Raw genomic sequence first — 21,329 nt, 5'->3', positions numbered from 1 at the left:
GCCTTGCACACCCTGGTGAAGCACAACAGGCCCGCCAGCCATGGGTGGAGGCAGGTGAAGGCCAGGTTCCGTTTGGCTACAGACCAGTACACTAATCCCCTCCCCCTTACACACAAACTAGGGCCTTTCTAAGCAGAGCCTGGCTGTGGCACCTCTAGACATAGGCCCCTCTGTGAGCAAGCTCCGAGCCGGTGGGCCACTGAAGGAGGACATGCCAAAGGATTCATGATAAATTTGGCTTCCTTTGCTTCATTGTTGAGGTCACTGCACCATGATAGTGCTCTTTATAATACTAGGATTGCAAGGCTGCTTTTTCTTCACTTGTCTAGACCTTGAAGCTTTCAAAGTAGTTGTCTTAACCTGGCAGGAGAAGAAAAGGTGTAGGGCAGGGCTTCCCAGACTTGCCTGCACATTAGAATGACTTGGGACCTTCTAAATCACAGTCGCTGTCAGTGGGACTCACATCAGGATTTTTTTGAAGCCCGGGTGATTGCAATGTGCAGATAAGTTTGGGGATCCCTCGTGTAGGGAATGGAGAGATCTGTGTTCCTGCTGGATCAGATCTTGTGTGGTTTCTCTGGCAGCAGTGCAGGGTCCTCCTAAGCTTCCATCTAAGTTCCCTTAGTGAAGAATTTGAGCATCTTTCTCGTCAAGCCTCTTCTTAAATGAGGTTTTTGTTTGATTGTGGACACATTTGAGGGAAGATAATAAACTCTGCACCTTCTCCCATTTTGCTGTGATGTTTTGAACAACATTGTGAAAGGGGACCCCCGTGGTATGGGGTGTCCTTTTGGGGCAATGAAAATGCTTTGGAGCTAGATAGTGGTGATGGCTGCACAGCAGTGTGAACGTACGGTGTGAACATGGTAATGTACAAATGGTTAGTTTCATGAGTGTCTCACCACAGTTTTTAGAAAGTGACCTGTGATAGCTTTTAAGTACATGCAAATATCTGGATAATCAATAAAGAAGCATGGCCCTGGAGAGGAAAAACAGACAGACAACTTTGTGGCAGGTGCCTGGGATCTACTGATTGCGGCCACCTGTTTCCAAAGAGCCTCCGCGGTCTCCTGGGGGCACATCTGATGGGCTGGGGCACAGGCTGGAGCCTGTCTCTGTCTTGTTTTACCTGAAGGAGCAGGCCCATCTTGGTCTTAGTTTTTTTTTTTTTTTTTTTTTGACCTTTTCTTTTCCATGCGGGCTGCAGAAACAAGAGGGAGGAAAGTTCCCCCATTCCAAGCCTGACCTTTTTGTCAGGGGAAGTGAGTGCTTGTTCATACTCTGCCCAGATGCTGTTTTTTCCCTTGGCGTGCATGGCTTGCTCCTGAAGACCCCTGCCACCCCATGATGATAGTCAACTAGAGTCATGGCAGGGGATGCTTCCCAAAGTCTGGGGTCCACCTGACTCCCTGCTGGGTGATGTTGACCCTTGGGCTGCCCCTGCGGCCCTGGCAGATGTGTAGTCCTTTCTGGTTATAGGCCTGCAGAGGCAGTGTGTGAACTCACCCGGGAGTCCTGCCTGTGCAGGAGCCTTGTGAGAGGATACTGTACAGAGCAGCCGCTGGGAGGTCACCGCTGGCGGTACCATCTTTCCCACTCAGTATTGAATGGCTGGCCCAGAGGCTGGCTGCGTGCCTACTGTCACAGAGAGGCTTCCTCTCCTGGCTATTTTCAGCAGGGAGATATTATTAACTGCTGAGGCACAGTTCTCAATTTAGTGGTTAACACACCAAGAAAGCAACATGCACTTGGGCACAGCAACACCACCTAAACACATTGGCTTGCTTATGGGCTCAGCCGTCCCCCAGCCCCTTACCCTCCTCTCTCTCTGGTCTCTTTGGGTATCTGGATCCCTTTTTGAGTTCCTGTGGAACTCTAGTTGGAGGCTCAGTATCCTGTCAAGAGAACAGGTTTTTTCAACCAACCTTTTTTAAAGTTGTAGAAAATGATAGTATTTCTCTTTGAAGATAGGAAGATTTAGTGAAAGGGAGGGGGCACTGGATGGAAAAAGGAACTTTCTATGGAGTTGAGGGACAGTTGTTTAAAACAGGGTGATAACTTTCACCTTGTAAGTTAACAGGAAATATTGGGACAAGACAGGAAATTGCATCATTCCTTTTATGAGAAGAACTCCAGAAAAAAGTTGTTCATGAAAGGTAGTGGCTGAGGGGAATCTAGCCCTGGTTTTGTTTTATTTTTCTTCTTCCCTTCCACTCCCACGAGAACTTTTAGGCCATTTTCTTTAAGAAAGAGGCTGTTTGAGAACTTCATGTTATTTTTATTATTTAAAAAAATATTTTACCAGAAGGGTCACCTTCAGTTGAAATCCTAACTGCAGCCTTATTTCCCGGTTTACTAAAGAGTCTTTCATGACTTTTTCAGCTTCCTTCCCCAAATGGTGAGGCCAAGCAGTTCTTGGCTGGAAGCTAATTTTGGTTTGGCTGTGCAGTGCTCAACACTGAGCCCCACCCAGCGTCATTAGCTTAGTTTTAACTTGCAAAAAAAAAAAAAATTATATGTTTTTTGGTGGTGGGTAGGTAGGGACTTACTGGAGTGCTTAGCCTTTTCACCCCAGTGTTACCTTCCCCTAATGTCTGGTGCCTGGCATTTTGCAGGTTTGAACTTAGGGCTGTCTTTGTTTTCAAACTACTGAACTCCCTCCCCCCTCCAGGAGTTTCTTAACTTTCCAGGGCACCAGTGAGGAGCGGAGAGGAAACGGCCTCAGCATACCCCTGGCACAGCTGTGTTCTAGCTTAGACTGCAGTTAGCCCGTAACTGTGCTCTGCCCCAGGGGAGGGAGCCTCTGTGGCCCACCTGTCACTCAGAAGCTTCCCCCAGAAACAGGGCTTGCCACAGCCCCACAGCCGTGTGGGAAGGAGGTGGTATTATACTGGATGAGTCAGCACCGTTTCCATATACATGTCTTTGGGTTTCTAAGTCCCCTCTCTGGCAATGTCACTCTTGTGTGTTCTGCATGCGTGAGACAAGGAGCCCTCTCCTCTCTAGGATGGAAACCAGAAAGAAAGAGACTTGTGTGTGGCTTGCTCGCTCCCCACTCAATCCACCTCCCTTCCCCGGCTCTTTTCCTTAGCGTGCTTTGTTTTGTTTTCATAACACAACAAGAGCCCTGGGGTGTGTAAAAGCATTGTTGAGCACTTGGTGAGGGTAACTTGTCCAAACAGAGCAGGACGCCAGAGCAGAATGCTGTGGGCAGGTGGTGTGCCCACAGAGGTTGCCGAGCCGGTGCCTGGCTGGGAAACACCTCCTGGGATCTGCTGCGGCTGGCTGGGAAGTGGCTACCCCAGGAACGGGGCATTTATCCTCCTACCTCCCCAGGGCACCCAGGTCAAAGGCTTGGCCTTTCTGGCTGACCCCTGCCAGGGAAGGTGTGCTTGCCTCCCAGGTGAGTTTACCCTTGCCTCCTTTTGCCAGGTGGTGAGCTGGCTGGGCCAAGTGTTTGGAAGAAACCAGAGCATCGCTGTGGTTCATTCATTTCACACATATTTATTGAGCAGCTACTGTGTGCCAGGTTTTGTGTTGGACTCTGAGGATGCAGTTCTTGAGCCCTGATAGAATTAAACGGCTGTCTGCCTGTGTGTTGAATCAGTGAGGTGGAGGGCTTTTGTGCAGGAGTTGGCCCCTTCTGGATTCAGGCAGGGGGCAGCCGGCCCATCAGGGAGTTTTTACAGAACAGAGGGAGCCAGGCCCCTTGCAGACTCAGTTTGGGGGAGCCAGGCGATGGGGTGAGGGTTACCTGACATGGCAGAGGTGTAGGGATGGGCCCCTGGGTAGTGGTCTGGGCACACAGGATAGGCAGAGCTCTCTGTCATCTGCTTTGGTTTTGTGGTCTGTTGAGAGTTGAGATAAGCCACGCTTGCAGATAAACAGAGGTCTGTCTCTCCAGTTCTGGTTCCACACCCTGCCCCAGCCCCAGTTGTTGACTGAGATAACAGCAAGAGTGGCGGCAGCAGAGGAGGTACGCGTATAACCACCCCCCAGTCCCTCTGCTCATCTAGACCTCTTGTACCTGGGCACAGAGCTGAGCGGAGGTGAGGGCCCAAGCACAGGCTCTTCAGGGGAGCCGCAGCCAGAAGGTGGCGGAACATCGGAAGGGAATTATTTAATGTCCTGACAGCCAGAGGGGAGGTGGGATGCTTTCAAAGCCCAGGCTTTTGACTTTTCCCTTTGTAACTCAAAGACCCTCTGGGGATGAAACCCTGGCTTTTTGATTTATAAATCTGGATGTTCAAGCCCGTTTCTGAAGTCTCAGCCCCATGTGTGGGCCCCTGGCTCACCCAGTTTGGGGCTGACACCAAGTAATCTAATATGCAAGCAGGAAGGTGTTTCATTTTCACGCTTATCCTGCCCTTGTCTCTTTCTCCATCGATGACTCCAGCACTTGGTGGAGCTCCCTCAGTAATCCTCTTGGTCCTCGGCGGCAGCCTTCCACTGCCCCCCCAAGGAAAGGCTGTCCATGAGAGTGGATTTGGCTTGGAGATTGATCCGCGGCAGAAGGGGAAGAACTGGTCCCAATTCCAATTTCATCTTGCAAAGCTGGGAGATGCTGTCTTTCAGACAGAAGGCTGAGATCTCAGATAACCAGATTAGTGACTGTTGGTGGCTCAAGGGTTTGTTCATTTCTGCACTGCCTTTTTTCTTTTTGATCTTGGGGGTTGGGGGTGCGGAGTGTCACCTGGGACTGTCCTTCAGCAGGAACAAAAACAATATGATGCCAAGACACGACTGTGCTCCTTGGAGGACTTACTTTCTCTGCATTTTCTAGGGTGCTTGCTGAAAAGCCACTTGGAGGTTATATTTTCCCTGTCTCTCTTCCCCACCTTCCACTGCTTCTCATGACTCAGTGTTGGAAGTGTCTCCTCTCCCAGTAGGCTCAGTGGACGTCTGAGGCAAGAAAGGGTCATAAAAAGCTGCTCAGCTCGGAAAGCGCTTGGGAACCTTGTCAGCCTCGTAGCCAGCACTGCCCCTCACCTTTGTTAATTAGTAACCAAGAGGGAGAAAAGCAAAAGTTGAGTTCTCACCATTTTCTGAGTGCACAGTACAGTTCTTAAAAATAGATGGGCCCATCTCTAGCTCAGTGGGGTCACAGTGAACAGCCCACTGAGGGGGGAGTACTTCCTGGGGAAAACCCTAGACTATGGGGCATGGTGTCATCTCCGGAGCTGCAGTGGTTTCAAAGCTCCAAGTCTCAGGAGGGGCTTGGAGAGAGTTAAAATGGGAGGGAACCATCCTCCGGTTTCTGTCCCTGAGGCCCAGCCTGCTCTCCTACGGAGGGTGGAGGGCTCCAGCACCTGCTGGCCACATGGCCTTAGGTGAGTCAGTTTTGTCTCCAGGGCCTCAGTTTTCCCATTTGCAAAATAAAGAGCATGGACTTGATTTCCAGGGCCCTTGCTGTTCCCATGTGCTGTGATCTGTGATCTTTGGTCTGAGCTAGTGGTGTAGGAATGAGGCCCCTGTTGAGGTGGCGGTAGCCAATGGCCTCTTCCATTCTAAAATTAAAAGATGATTGTTCTTGGTGTTTCTTGGCTTGCAAACTCTCAAGAAGGGGTGGAAGCTGAGAAATAATTCCCCAGGAAAATGCATATACATGTGACAACTCGCAGATTTGCAAATCTACAGTTTCCAGGGGGCCATAGCCTTGTGGAAGCCCAGGGATGGAACCCCTCACTCAGGAACCCTGTACTCAGGAAAAGGTCCCTGGGTGCTGCAAACCATTTCTCCTCAACTACTGACCCAAAGATGGGTGGTTTGACCTCATCCAGTGGCTCCATGGAAGAAAGCCCTGGCAATCTGCTTCCATAAAGAAGATTGTGTAATAAAGATTGTAGCCGAGGAGACCCTATGGGAAGGTTCTAGTCTGTAACACATGGGATTGCCATGAGTCGGAATGGCAGTGGGCTTTTTATTTTATGTTTTCTGGTTCGGTACTCAGGGGGCCATCAGGGAAGGCAGTGTTTCCTTGGCTTGGGTATCTTATAGACCAGATACATGGGGCAGGGGAGCTTATTGTCAACCCCTGAACGAAGCTGGGTGGGCTTGAGGGTAAGCTCTGGGGTGGGGTGGGCTGGAGGGGGGCGCTGATTGTGTCTGTGTTCATGTGTGGATAAGGAACGGTGGTGGGGGAGGGGCGGTGCTGGGACCGACCCAAGCCCACTTTTATACGAGGCCTCCTGAACACTTTTGGGGCACACAGCAAGCAGAGCTGCCAACCATGTATGTGGGACTCCAGGGGCCTGTGGTTCCAGCCGCAGGATTGGGGGCGGGGGGGGGGGGGGGCTTTCATTCCTTTGCTCCCTTGGCCTCCTGACTAGAGGTCAGGGGTGGAAGGGCGGGGGGAAAGGGAGGCCTGGGGCCTAGGAGGTCCTGGGTGCTTTGGGGGTGAAAGGGCCAGGATGACTGAACCGTGAGTGTGTCAAAGCCAGAGAGATTAGATTACGGAGGCAGACAGAAGTAATGATTAACTTTTCCAGTCTGCACACTGTCTCCAGTCTGTCCTATGGTTGTTTTTCCCTATAGTACAGTGCAGCCCTGGCCTGGCCAGGCCCAGGGATTGGGTTGTAAAGAAAGACGGAATGAAGGCTGGGAGCGAGCGGGGGAGGGGAGCACAGGAGCTCACCAGAAGGAGGCTTTCCCATCAGATCCTGGGCAGGAATTTATTGGCCGGAATGCAGTAAATGTTCAAAATGCCATCCCGTCCAAACAGTTTTCATAATTGTTATGGAACAAGGGGAGCTGGGGTAGGGGCGAGATGAAGAGAACTTTTGTTTCTCCCTGTATTTTTCCACCTCTCCTTCAGTTTTCCTACTCTCTAGAGTTGGAGCTGGGCAGGGGAGGGGTGGGGGCAGGGCTGGCCTGCTTCTGGATCTTTTAATACCTTTCGGGGACCTGGAGGTCAGTGTAGCCAGGGGCTTTATTAAAGTGAGGTGTTCTTTGATCACACAGAGCATCCTGACCTGCAAAGCTAAGCAAAACTGTCCCGTACCTCTGGGGGTTTTGTCCTTATGGAATTTTAGATTATTAGCACCAATTTTTATTAAGATTTTAAAAATAGGCCTTGATTTTTAGAGTAGTTAGGTTTACAAAAAATAAGACAATTCCCATATTAACCCTCCCCTCCCCACAGAGTTCCTCCTATTATTAACATCTTGCTTTCATGCAGTACATTTGTCATAACTGATGAACTAATATCCATAGATTCTTATTAACTAAAGTCCATAGTTGACATTAGGCCTCACTCACTGTGTCATACAGTTATGTGGGTTTTGACAAGTGCATAATGTCACGTGTCTGTCATTACAGAACCATACAGAATATTTTCACTGCCCTAAAGCTTGCCTGCGCTCCGCCTATTCATCCCTCCCCGGTTCACCCTGAACTCCCAGCATCTACGGAGCTTTTCACTGTCTCTATAGTTTCTGCCTTTTCTAAAATGTCATATAATTAGAATCGTGTAGTATGTAGCTTTTTCAGACTGGTTTATATTAAGATTTTTAACATGTATCCAGCACACTTACAAGTGGTCAGTATAAAGAAGAAAATGGGGGACTTTTCGGTGGTTTATAGAAGATTCTTTTGTTGGATTCTGTGTGAGTGTGTGTATTATTCAGTGTTTAGTGCTGGATCCCCAGTTAGGAACCCAGTTAGGGAGTTTGGGGAATTTCTGAATTCCCTCCAGGTGGCAGGTAGGCAGGTTCAATTAGAGATGTGCCTTGGACTTTCTCTTGGACATTGATGGACTTCCTGGTTGGCTGGTTGTCATACCTCTTGTGCTTTCTTAGGAGTGGACTTCTTAGGGTGGCCAGGGCCCTACCCAACAGGAAGGCAGGCAAGCAGGTCATGCCGTGCAGGTCTGGAGACTCTGGGTGCAGGTGTGTGTGTGCAGCATGCAACAGCGGAACCCCCTTTCTGAAGACAGCTTTTGAGCTATTTTTGGAGAAACGGTGGGAACCGTATGGGGCGTAATGAAGTGGAAGAGTCTTGAAGTTCCAACTTGAGAAATCATTAGAGAGGCCTATTTACTGTAAATAATATGAATGGAGCTGGCTAGGTCGGGAGTCCCCACCCTTCCTCTGAGGCCTCTCTTGGAGCCCGGGCAGAGCTGGCCTCCTCAGACTGCTGGCCGGGGCAGGCGGGCCGCTGGGTACACTATAATTTGCATGGCTGAACGCTGGGGCACAGGAAGCCGCGTCAGCCTGACTGGCGAGACAGACAGGAGCGTTTGATTTGTGTGGCTTCCCTCCTCTGCCTTGTGCTACCCTCAATTATGTTTTCTGATGGCAAAGGACTGTTCTTAGAAGGGGCACCTGGGCTGGGGGCTTCAGGCTTGGATGTTTGAGGGGCTCTGCGGGGGGGGGCCAGGTTGAGGAGCAGGGGAGTAAATTTTAGCTCTAGTAATTGATTACTCATAATTTGGCTGTAAGGACACAGCTACAAATCGGCCTTCTTGACTAGCAGGATCTGTGGCAGATTTTGCATCAGGCCCTGCCAAATTTGTAAGCTTGGGAGAGTTTGCAGGGGAAGAGGGTAAACCAAACCAAACCAAACCTGTTGCTTTTGCGTTGAATTTGACTCATTGCTACCCTATGTGATGCAGAGGAGAACTGTGCCACATAAGGTTTTCTTGGGTGTAATCTTAACAGAAGCAGATCACCAGGCCTTTCTTCCATGGCACCCCTGTGTGGGTTCGAACCACCAACCGTTAGGTTAGTAGTCCAGCGCAATCTGTTTGCAACACCCAGGAACCTGGGAGGGTCTTAATGCCTGAGAAATGTCAAGGCGCCAAGCCTGGCGGACCGTGGAAATAAGAGGGTGATTAAGGAGGCCCCCTCTTGGGCACCTACCTTTTTTCTGAGGTCAGTGATGCAAGTTTGTACCTTTTCAAAATTAAAAAAAGTTTGGTTCTGACTCAAAATCTCCTTTCCTTTTGGTTTTATTAGCAGTAGTAGTATTGTTGCAAATGTAATGCAAAAAAAAAAAAAAAGTGCCCTGTGCCCCAAAGTGATTTTCTTACCGCTCTGGAAGGTAGTAAAAATAAATGGAACCAGCATTGTTTAATACTAGACCCAGCACATTGTGAGTCACTGGGTGAAGCCAGAGACTGTCAGGGCTGGACGGGACACCTGGGGCCGTTTTGCCCACTCTCATAGTATTTATGGACAAGTCCAACTGAGACTCTGAGAGGGCAAGCCACTTGGCCATGGTCACAAAGCAACTTGCCGGCAAAGAGGCTGCATCCCTTCTCTGCTTTGTGGTACAAGTGAGCCTAGAGACTGGACTCAGGGCGGACCTGTGCTCAGTTCTAGAAGTAGGCGTGGCATTTCCAAAGTGTCTTGTGGAGGATGCTGGTTTCTTCCTCAGGCATTTGGCGAGGAGCCCTTGGGGACTGGTGGCTTTAGAGGCCTGAGGTGGCTGCCTACCCTCGGCTTGCACCAGCCTGTGCTCTGGGCTGGAGTCCCAGCTCTGTTCTTTGGCAAGTGACACGCACCTCAGTTTCCCCCATGGAAGACAAGGCTGGTAATAGTATGTAACCTCATGGGATTGTTATGAGCCACTTAGAACAAAGCCTGGTATATAGGGAAATGCTCATGAAGTATAGTTGTTTGCCCAGAACCTTTCCCCCACCTGGGGGAACGCGTGAGGGCAAAGGGGAACGGTGGTCAGTGTTTTCAGGAGAAAGATGTAGCAGCCTGCTTCCATAAAGATGACAGCCTTGGGAACCCGCTGGGGCAGTTCCTCTCTGTCCTGTAGGGTCGCCGCGAGTCAGAATCTACTTGACAGCAGTGGGTGATGGGTTGGTGTTTTTAGCGCAGCTGGAGAACCGAAGAAGACGCTCCTAAGTGTCTAAGCCAGCCCAACCCCCAGTGGAGCACTCACAAGCTATAAGCTAAGGCACTTTTTATATCGAGTCGTCACCACAACCCTATGAGGCGGCACCGTGAGCCCCTTTTAGGGATGAAGTTAAGTCACCTGGCAAGTTACATGGGAGGTACAAGGCAGAGGGATGATTTGAACCTGTGTGTCTGACTGCCTCTTCCCCTGTCAGCTCACCTCAGGGGGTGGTGTGCCATGCCTGCACTATGGCCAGAATTCACCCAGGGTTGGGTCCATGGACATGAGGGAACACCACCAGCCTTTGAAGGAAGACTCTAAGGCACCTCTGCCCACCCATAAATCTAGCCACCTATGTGGAGATGTTGCAGAGGTATAAAAATAATACAACTTTCTCAGTCCAGCCTTCCACCAACCAGAATTCATTGTCTGATCCATTTGGTGAAGGAGCTTGGGTGGTGGTAACTTGCTCTAAACCCTAAAGCTGTCTGTCTTGCCTTACCTGGTTGCTGAAGGACCCTGGCAGAGCCCTGGGATAATCTGAAATGGTCTGGGTGAAGTTCTAAGTGTGGAGGATTGAAGCGGACTCCAGAACCTACCTCAACAAGTTTTATGTGGTGGTTGCTTTATTTTTCAGTCATTTACCTCTTAAAAACAAGCACCCAGCAAGGATCCTTGCTAATTGAGATTTTTGGGGGGAGATGAGAATGGATTGGATAAATTGGCACGGGGCTGGCCCTCTTATCTCAGTGGCTGGCTGATCTTAGGACAGCCAGTTTCGTGACCTGGGTGGGGAGCAGGGTAGACTGGTGCTGTTAACCTTTGAGATGTCTGAGGTAGGGGAAGGACAAGATGAGGCAACCTTTGGTGGCGCCTGGGTCCTAGGGAGGGAGGACCCTGGACCTGCTGCTGACGAGTATAGTGATGTTTGTGATTCAGGACGGCCGGGTTAAGCCTTCTGCATCTACGCCTTCTGCTCTTTGTTTGTCCTAATCAGCATGAGAGGCCATTTCTGCCTAGGCTCCCCCTCTTCCCCTGACTTCTCCATCCTTAGCCTTCTGCTCTCCTGGCCCACTGGGGAGAGCCTATTGGGCTCTGGCAGAGAAATAGCCCATTATAATTCAAGTGCCTCACAGAGATGAGAGCAGGTTGAGACCCGCCCCGCCCCCGGTCTTTTACCCTAGCCTCCCTTGTACTCAACCAGTCGGGCCCATTAGACCTCAGTGTACACCAGCTGCTGGGCTCTATACAGGTTCTGTTTCTCAAGTGTGTTCCTGTCCTGAAGTTTAGGGTCTCAGGGACCCCCCCCCCCCAATCAGTACCATCTCTGTATCTGGACACAGCCAGGCCCAGCTGGACCCACTCTCGTGCACGTCCATGTTCTCAGTATCCTACTGGGTGTTTTCGGAACAGCTCTGCCACCCTGGCCTCATGGTTGACTTTATACATAGCTGGAGTCCAGAAATGGTACCACTGAGGCACTAAACTTGGCCTCCCCCACCCCCCTGCCATTTTCCCTTTCCTCATCTCCTCACACCTTCAAATTGAAAATTAAAGAGAAAAATTGCTTGCTTACCTAAAATGTGGCCTTGAGGTCTGGTCACCCATGCCATTGAGACCCCAGGTGAGGGATTCATTCATGAGCCTTTGGTCTTCCGGAAGGGTCTGGTCTGTTCATTCATGCCCAGGGTAATTAAATAACTCTTTGTGGGAGGCAGCAAGCAGACTTCTTGTTAAGTGGTCTTCTCTAATGCAAGTGCAAATGAAGGGCAAAGTCCTTTCCTTCTCAGCTCCCACCTTCCCTTCCCTTTAAAGGGTAGACTTTATGCTTTAAGGGAAATGGGGGAAGGGAAGAAAGGGGAAAATACCTTAAAGGAGTTTTAGGCAGATTCAGCAGTTTTCTGGTGTTGATCCAAAAATTCCCTAAACTGTAATAAAAAGGAAAAAAAAAAAAAAAAGAAATGTGACCAGACATCTGATTAGCTTTTTACAACACAGCTTTTCTTTAGGATGCTTTAAAGTGAACACATGAAGTTTTAAAACAAGACCGTGTACAGTTTTCTGTTGGAAATACTGGAAAAAGACAATTAATTAGATGACTGGGATTTGGGGGGGGGCGGGGGGGAGGTTAAATACCAGCAACAAAGATTAAGAAGCTGAAGAAGTCCGGCTTCTGTAACTCTTCCTAACCTAAAAAACCAGTGACTATTGGGTCGGCTCTGACTCATGGGTAACTGTGTGTGTGTCAGAGTAGGACTGTGCTTAGTAGGGTTTTTAATGGCTGATTTTTCAGAAGTAGACCATCAGACTTTTCTTTCAAGGCACCTCTGTGTGGACTCAAACCTCCAACCTTTAGGTTAGCAGCTGAGTGCGTTAATGGATTGCATCACCCAGGGACTCCCTTCCTAACCTAAACCATTGCCTAGGCCCTTGTAATGACTGAGACTTCTCTTGTGTGAGAACCCTGCAGCCCTGGGAAGCTCCCAGAAGCTAAGCGTCCACAGACCTCTGTGAGGAGACTCTTGAGGGCTGTGGGCCCAATTCAGGGAACCCTGTTTCTCTGAAGATGATGCTGAGTGGTTCCCAGAATTGAGGCCCAAGTGGTGGGGAATTTGGGCCAAAGTAGGGGATCTCTGTTTATACCATGGTATGCGGTGTGGGTATGGGGTTCCCAGAAGGTGTGATGTGAACACTAGGGCTAAAGGGGGCTCCACTATTGCTACATGATTTTCCAGAAGAAAATGTTTTTGTGCTCAGAAGTAGTCCAGGAAGTGGAAAGTGGAGCTGCTATTTCAGGTGGGTGGGTGAGTAGCCACTGGGTGACAGCAGAGGCAGCCTGATGTGGCCAAGGGAGAGGGAAGAGCAGGCAGGGGTCTTGCTGTGAAAGGTTAGGGCACTGGACAGGCTTTCAGGGACCTTGTTCGCACACAGGGACACCCACACGTTGCCGTTTATCTGGGCTGGGCCATTAACCTCAACAGAAAAAAGGCTTTTTCCAGGGGATGTCTGGCAGCAAATTGCTGGGTAGACTGGCGGGCTGCACAGATGAAAGAGAAACCCTCCAGAATGCTTCCCCCTTTCCACCTCCCGCCGCTGGGGCTGGGGTGAGGCCAGCTGACCTCAGGCCCAGCCCCCTGCACAGCTTCGTCTGCCCCTGAGGCCCCCACCCCAGTTCTAGGTGGCCGGCCTAGCATGGGGGCAACTCAATCCCAGCACAAATACACCCCCATCCAGCCCGCACCACCACCTCCTCCTCCTCCTTCCCACTAGCTGGTGCCAAGTTTCAGCAGGGCTGTCTCATGAAACAAAGTATTGTGAGGCTCCACTGAGGGTCTCCTGAGTCTTCCATGTCCAGGCCAGGTTTGTTGTTGAGTTTAGATAGTAAGTGAGGGCTTCTTCCGTTTCAAAATACCCTCCTTCTCCCCAAAATGGGCAGACACCCTGTGCCTCCCAGAAAAGGACTTTTTCCTTTCCACTGAGCTTGCATGCTACTCCCATGGGTGTTGTAAGTCTTTAAGGAGCCCTGGTGGCGCAGTGGGTAAAGTACTCAGCTGCAAACCAAAGGCTAGCAGTTCGAACCCACCAAAGATGTGACAGTCTGCTTCTGTAAAGATTTACCTGCCTTAGAAACCCTATGGAGGCAGCTGTTCTCTGTTACAGGGTTGCTATGAGTCAGAATCATCTTGATGGCAGTGGGCTTGGTTTTGCTTTTGTGGGTCTTTGGTGTAATCTTCAGAACTGAAGGCCCTCTGCAAAAAGTTCCGAGATTGCCAGTGCTCACGAGTTTATTAGCAGTTGATGGATACATTGCAGAAACAAGTTAATGCCTGATGAGTCACCTTCTGCTTGGAGCCCACATCCCTCTCTTGTTTTTCCATATGTTCCTCTGTGTGTGTGTGTGTGCGCGCGTGCGCAGACGCACACGCATCCACTCATGTAATACACTCCTGTAAGTGCTCACACTCGGTGGCACACACAGTCACACACACACACTTGTATTTTATGGGTACAACAGAGGGTGGCAGGCCAGCTTTCTCGTGTTGATTTTCAGCAGGGTGGGGATGGAGGGAAAGGAATGAGCCAGAAGCTTCCCCTTTTGTGTAGCTGTCTGGGGCAGGCACTTGAGAAGGCGGCTGGGCTGTCGGGGACAGCCCCTCAGCACGTGTCCGCGGCTGCCTCAGTGGTCGGCATGGCTCCAGCCGCAGTGTGCACATTTGTACAGACTTACTCACAGGACACCTCAATCCAAGTCTGGCTGCTGCTTTGAAAAAAAAAAGTTAATGGAGCTGACTGCCTCCCAGGTTCCAACATGTCTGTAAAAGTTGGAAGGAGGTAGCGCGCTGAGCCACATGGGGTTACCCAGTCTGCCTGGGCAGCAGGACCCGGGGGTCCTCCAGTCCACCCCACCATTACCAACAACTCTATTAGCCCAGTCATTGCAAAAAAACACCTCACACTCAACCCCATCCTCGTGCCCCCCACCAGCCACCAGAGAGTGAGAACCCCAGGGCTACAGGGAGGGTAGGTTGAGGCCTCCGCTGCTGGGCTCCTTCCCTTCTTCTTTTTCCCCTTGCCTTTCCCCATTTTTGTTAACAAATACAAGACTTCCGGTCTCCACCCTGCCACCACAAACCACAGTGTTCCTGCAGGCCCGCTGAGCTGGGGAGATTTATGGCTCCCTGTCTGAGGCCTACCGCGCCTGTTTCAGCTTAAGGAGGAGTCAGAATGACAGCCACTGGGGCTCCCTTGCGCTCCACATGACCCCCTTTTAAAGGACCTGGAGGGCCTGTTTAAGAAAATCCCCTTGCCAGAGTCACCCCAGTCTCCCAGGCCGCCTGTGGGAAGAACCATGTCTAGGAAAGCTGGGGTGGGGCTTCCCCAGAGGGAGGAAGGAGAGGGGAGGGCTTGAGGAAGAACAGCATGGCTCTGTGCAAAGTCGTGCTGTGCAAAGTCTACATGCTGGTGGAGAGGGAGGGGGGGCTTTAGGGTTGGGGGAAGCTGGCAAAGAGGGGACTTCAAGGATGGTCATAACCATGTTAGACACATAATCCTCTGTCTGGGCTGGAGGAAGCTGTTAAGGTCGTCTGGATTAATACCAACCTGCACGTTGTGATTTGGCATTTTGACATGAATTCACCCTTTGTGTACAGAGCTGCTGCAGACGTACTGAGGCTTATTTTTCTGTTAGGAAGATAGATGTTTTTGTCCCGTTCCCCCCCCACCCCCCCGCAAGCCCCTGTTTGTACCAGATAAACCTTTCTTATGATCAAGGCACTGATTTGAGACTGGGTAAGAAACACAGAGAAGACCATATAGTAGGTGGACCTCAAGCCAGGAGATGTGAGTTCTAGGTTTGGCTGTGTCATCAGCCAGTTCCCACATGACAGGCCTTCAGGGCCCTAGGTTCCTGGTCAGGATGACAAGGGCCTGGAGCGGCTGGCCTACAAGGTTCCATCCAGTTTTCAGGTCTGTAATTTGAGTCCATCCCTAAGGCCCTTTCTAGCCCTAAAACCAGGATCAGCCAAGTGACCTAGAATCCCCAGGCTTCTGTGGTCTGTAAGAACGAGGTTTCCTTTGGCCCAGTGGGCTCACAGTGCTGGTGTCTTGGGTCCCAGACAGGATGGGTGGAGTGGAGGAAAGAGACACACAGCGAGCCCCGTGCTTAATGCAGGACTGTTCTGTCGGCGGAATCAGGATTTCAGTGGAAGGATGATAGAGCTTGCAGCATCGTGTACCACCATCATCACCTCTTCCTTTTGTCTTGTGCTGAGAGACGAGCTGGTTATGGGTGTGCATGTGTGCACATACGAGCTGGTTATGGGTGTGCATGTGTGCACATAGATGTCTTGATTCCAGGAGGCCAAGGAAATGGCCAGTCCCTTTCACCACCAACGATGTCCATCATTTTGTTTTGTAGATTCCCAACTTCTTCTGGAACCTGGGGATCGGTCACACTGGTGCGTGGTGGCATACTGGGAGGAGAAGACGAGAGTGGGGAGGCTCTACTGTGTCCAGGAGCCCTCCCTGGACATCTTTTATGATCTACCTCAGGGGAATGGCTTTTGCCTCGGACAGCTCAATTCGGACAACAAGAGTCAGCTGGTGCAGAAAGTGCGGAGCAAAATCGGCTGTGGCATCCAGCTCACGCGGGAAGTGGATGGCGTGTGGGTGTACAACCGCAGCAGTTACCCCATCTTCATCAAGTCAGCCACACTGGACAACCCTGACTCCAGGACGCTGTTGGTACACAAGGTATTCCCCGGTTTCTCCATCAAGGCGTTTGACTACGAGAAAGCGTACAGCCTGCAGCGGCCCAACGACCATGAGTTCATGCAGCAGCCGTGGACTGGCTTCACCGTGCAGATCAGCTTCGTGAAGGGCTGGGGCCAGTGCTACACCCGCCAGTTCATCAGCAGCTGCCCGTGCTGGCTGGAGGTCATCTTCAACAGCCGGTAGCCGCGTGGGGAGAGGACAGAACGTGAGCCGAGCAGGCCACAATTCAAACTACTTTGCTGCTAATGTTTTCCTCCCGAGTGCTTGCTTTTCATGCAAACTCTTTGGTTGTCCTCCCCCTCCCCCCTGTCATTCTTGTTTATGTTCTGTTTTGTTCTTCGAGAAATAGCTTATGAAAAGAATTGTTGGGGTTTCTGAGGGGGGTATGGTTGGCAGGACACCCCAATATTAAAGGGGAAGCAAAAGCAGACCACCACCAAACACATTGTATGAATGGGAAGCAGTCTCTTAACTTTCGGGTCATCATTTCACTTGTCAAAAGTGTACGTGTGAGTGAGTGAGTGTGAGTCCGTGTGCATGTGTGTGCATGACGGCCGATGCGGGAAATTGCGTGCTCTTTGTATTTTTTATGGATGTCCCCAGCTGAGCAGTTTGTAGCCCCAAGCTGTGTCTCTCTTGCCCTTTGGACATGCTCAGTGGGGCAGAGTCAGTACCTGGGCAAGCTGGCGGTGGGTGTCCCAGCAGCTGCCAGAAACCAGCCTCTGTCCCAGCCCGGGGAAGCCCCAGCCCCACCACTCTCCCCTCCTAGGACACGGGCCTGTCCACAGGCTTCTTAGAAGCAACCCTGCTAGAGTCTGAACCAGAACCAGTTGTTTTCCTCCCTGTCTTAGGCCTCTTCTGCCACCCTGCCACCCTTATAGTGTCTTTCTGTTCTGGCCCTCTGCTCCTGGATATCTCTGAGATGGGCTTCCGAGGGCCACCGGGGCAGCCCACCGTCACAGTATTGCTCATTCTGTGCCCTCTCGGCCCTTTCTCCTTTCCCTTGCCCCGGTGACATCAGGTTTTTCCCGGACTCAGAAACCAGCTCAGCACTGTGGTCCTCTCCACAGACTGTGTGTTGGACCAGCGAGGGGGCGTGGCCTGGCAGGAGACCTCCCTGCAGCCCTGCTTCCCACCAAGAAGGATTTGGTCCATCAGAACCCAAGGTACCCTCCTAGGCTGACACCTAACTGTTCTTTCATTTCTCCTACAAACTCATACACTCGTATGATACTTTGACACTGTTCTTAGCTCAATGAGCATGTTTAGACTTTAACATAAGCTATTTTTCTAACTACAAAGGTTTAAATGAACAAGAGAAGCATTCTCATTGGAAATTTAGCATTGTAGTGCTTTGAGAGAGAAAGGACACCTGGAAAAAAAAAAAAAAGATTTATTAAAGAAAAAAATGTATTTTATGTTATATATAAATATATTATTACTTGTAAATATAAAGACGTTTTATAAGCATCATTATTTATGTATTGTGCAATGTGTATAAACAAGAAAAATAAAGATGCACTTTGCTTTAATATAAATGCAAATAACAAATGCCAAATTAAAAAAAAAAGATCAACACACGATTGGTGTTTTTTTCTATGGGTGTTATCACCCAGCTGAATGTTTTTCTAAAGGGGTTTATGTTCCATTAAACAATTTTTAAAATGTATACTTGATTCCATGTTGTCCTCCAGCTCCTTTTTCTTCTTCTGGTTGGAGGTGGGTCAGGAGGGGCGCCCATCAGAATTCAGTTGAGTTGAAGTCTCCCCAGCCCAGGGTGTGGTGGGGAGGTGAGCCATAGAGGTATACATTGAGCCTCAAAAGGGGATGCATCCAAAACGCTCCTGGGTCTTCAAGTTCCTGTTCTCCATATACTAGAAAGATCTATAGCTACACAGACATCTCTTCCCATCCTTGTTAGCCAGTTCCCCTAGGGTGGAGCTGCCTGAGTGGCCTGAATTTGTAATGGGGACAACTTCAGGGAACCCTGGCTGGTGCAAATGGTTTGCGCTTCACCCACCCTTGGCTGTCCAGTCGATTCAGACTCAAAGCAACCCTACAGGAATACAAATGGAGCTGCCCCATAGGATTTCCAAGGAGCAGCTGGTGGATTCAAACTGCCAACCTTACGGTTAGCAGCCGAGCTCTTAACCACTGTGCCACCAGAGCTCCTTGCACTTGACTACTCACTGAAAAAGGAGTCCTTGTGGTGCAGTGGTTAAGCGCTAAGCTTATAACGAAACCCACCAGCGGTTCCACGGGAGAAAAGACCTGGCAATCTGCTCCTGTAAAGATTACAGCCCAGGAAACCCTATGGGGCAGTTCTATTCTGTCATTTAGGGTTGCTGTGAGTTGGAATTGATGGCGCACAACTGAAGGTTGACAGTTCAAACTCATCCAGTGGTGCTGGAAGAAAGGCCTGGCAATATGCTTCCATGAAGATTACAACCAAGAAAACCCTATGGAGCAGTTGTACTCTTAACACATGGGTTGCCATGAGTCAGAATCGATGGCAAAAGCTTGTGGAATTGAGAAATGGGAAGGGGGCTGAATTGGAGGAGAAGATGGGGGGGTAGTTCCAAGAACCTAGGACCTTGTTCCTGCTTGCTAGCTCCTCCACTGGCATTAAATCCTGAGCCTACTATGCCTCCCAGGGGAGGACCACTCCTGGGCTAGGTTCCAAGATAGGCTCCCTGAGGGCTGAAGCCCTAGGGGAGATGAAGGGGGTGGCTCTGTCTCTTAGGAGGCAGGGGTCGAGTGTTGGCCAGGTCCAGAGGGGTCTGGCTGCCAGCGACAGGAAGTTGACTATTCTAGCCTAGCCCAGCCCAAGGTGGCCCTTGCTGTTAGTGAGTGCCTCTTCACTACACCCCCTGTATTAGCTGACCTGGGATTTCTGTTCATTAATCTGACCTAAATAGAGCCGCATTTTAGATTCAGGAAACCTTGCAGAAGAGGTGAGGCTTGGGGGTCCAAATTGGGCACCAAATGGTGGGCTTGCGCAGGTGTCTATGTCATGGGGTCTAGAACCTTAGATCCAGAAGGAAACCATGTTTCATGCCTCTGCCCTTTCCCTCACACTCCAGAAGCGGTCCTTTTGAAGCGGGGTGTCTTGGTCATCTAGTGCTGGTACAACAGAAATACCACAAGTGTGAATGGCTTTAACAAGAGTTCATTCTCACAGTCCTGTAGGCTAGAAGTCCGAATTCAGGGCACCAGCTCCAGGGAAAGGCTTTCTTTGTCAGCTCTGGAGGAAGGTCCTTGTGATGCATTAGTCATGCATTAGTCTTCCCTTGGTCTGGGAGCATCTCAGCACAGGAACCTCAGGTCCAAAGGACTCGCTCTGCTCCCAGAGCTGCTTTTTTGGCGATAGGCCCCCGTCTGTGCTTGGTTCTCTGTTTTATATCTCAAAAGGGGTTGGCATAAGACACTAGTCTTAGAGAGCTCATCAATATAACTGCCACTAATCCATCTCATTACATCATAGTGATAGGATTGACAACACATAGGGAAATCGCATCAGATGACAAAACGGTAGACAATCGTAATACTGAGAATCACAACCTAGTCAAGCAGACAGGTATTTTTGGTGAACACAATTCAATCCATGACATGAGGGTTCTTATGATTTTAGATATCACAAACTGGTACAATTTCAAAACCCCATTTTGGAGGGCTATCTTGGGTTGCCAGCTTTTTTGCCAAATTATAAGACAAAGCACTACAGCCCAGTAGCACCACCATTTCATCAAAAGGAGTTATAATACAATTGAGTAGCAAGAAATATTAAAACAGATTTGTGATTCAGAGCATTACTGCCAAGTGGTCATCTGGGCCAGTGTGGACATATGAGGCCATTGGGGAGTTCACTACCTTGCTAGAGGACAAGACCCCCGCACCTGAGATGGTCTTGAAGCAGCTCTTTGCTTTTTATCAGTTGAACTGAAACCCACCTCTATTTTAATTCTGTAACCTGGAGTAAGTGTAAAATCCTATCTCTGGAAGACACCCAAGGAGGGTTCTAATTAACTCCAAGGTGGTAGTGGCGGAGGAGGGTTAGGGTGGAAGGTGTTAAGTTAGAGAGGTGTGGAAGTTGGTTCAGTTTGCTTCAACTTGCTTCAGCATGCCAGAGAGCTCTTTAATAATAATAATAACTGCTGTCTATGGAATGCTTAACCAGGTGCCAGGCATGATGCTAAGTGTCTAAGGGAATATCACTTAATCCTCGATAGGACCTGCAAAAATGGAAGCTTCGAGAGGTTCAGTGACTAGTCCAAGGTCACTCGGCAAGGAAGCAGCCAGAGAGCTCAGGATCTGACCATGGGTTGATGGTTCTGGTTCGTTGGCCCACGCCCTGTGATGTCCATTTGAGGGGATCCCACATGGCTCCAGTCCTATAGTTCCTCAAAGTTGGAAGAAGGTGGGCCACCATGCTGTGACCTGGCCCTACTGCTTGAGCAAGGTCTCTGGATTCAGGAGGCAGAGCTGTGGCAGCAACACCCTTGTGCTCTCCTGTGTTATTGTGGACTTAACTTTCAGCCTCAGGAAGCTGGGGGCAGGTAGGGGTGTGGATTCTGGTAGGGTGGCTGGTGCTGCGTCAGCTCTTTCATCCCCTTGCCAGAGTATCCATTACCCCACAAGCAGCCCCTAAGCATCTTTGGTGTGCCCAGGGGCTGTGCTGTGGCGGACACAGAGGTAACCCCAACCCAGGCCCTGCCCTCAAATGATGCTAGAGGACAAGACCCCCACACACCTGAGATGGTCACCAACAGCACAAGGCTGATTATGATGAGTACCCAGGAACAGGTGTGGGAATAGGGCCTCAGGTGTTCTGAGGGGGCGGGGCTTTCAGCCTGGTGATGTTTAGATGAGTGGAGGGTGGAGGAGAAAGTGTTCCTGTTGGAGGGAAGTTTTACAGCGTGGTTCTCTTTCCAGTCTGGTTGCCCCTTCCCAGTTCACTCCTTGAATGTTGGGGTGTCTTAGGGGGTCTGCCTGTAGCCAGCTCTCTTCTCACTCTACACCATCTGCTTGAGCACGGACATCACTCTGGTGGGTTCATCCATTGTCACCTGTGGGTGCTTCAGCTGCCCCAGCCAGAAACCTGGATTCTCCCACCTCTCTTGCCCTCATCCTCTGTTACGAGATCTTGTCTACCTTGCCTCATTCGACAAGTAATTATAAACTGCAAATATCTCGCACATACGTTCTTCAGT

General features: G+C 50.2%; 1 protein-coding gene across 2 annotated transcripts in view; it reads left to right on the top strand.

Moving 5' to 3' along the window:
* The window catches only part of SMAD7 (SMAD family member 7), a 31,614-nt gene extending 13,861 nt beyond the window's left edge, over nucleotides 1–17,753 (top strand). Inside the window, exon 4 of one of the 2 annotated variants that reach the window (XM_049900895.1) lies at nucleotides 15,764–17,753. In XM_049900895.1, the coding sequence (XP_049756852.1) occupies nucleotides 15,764–16,302 (539 nt within the window). In that variant the 3' untranslated portion in view covers nucleotides 16,303–17,753. The remainder of the gene's footprint in view (nucleotides 1–15,763) is intronic. The other variant, XM_049900894.1, reaches the window with a different exon arrangement.
* Nucleotides 17,754–21,329: the final 3,576 nt, after the last annotated feature.

The sequence above is a fragment of the Elephas maximus genome, chromosome 11 (assembly GCF_024166365.1).
Source record: "Elephas maximus indicus isolate mEleMax1 chromosome 11, mEleMax1 primary haplotype, whole genome shotgun sequence".
Classification (NCBI taxonomy): Eukaryota; Metazoa; Chordata; class Mammalia; order Proboscidea; family Elephantidae; genus Elephas; species Elephas maximus.
Note: the sequence above shows the minus strand (reverse complement) of the source record. Positions and strands in the feature narration are given on the sequence as shown.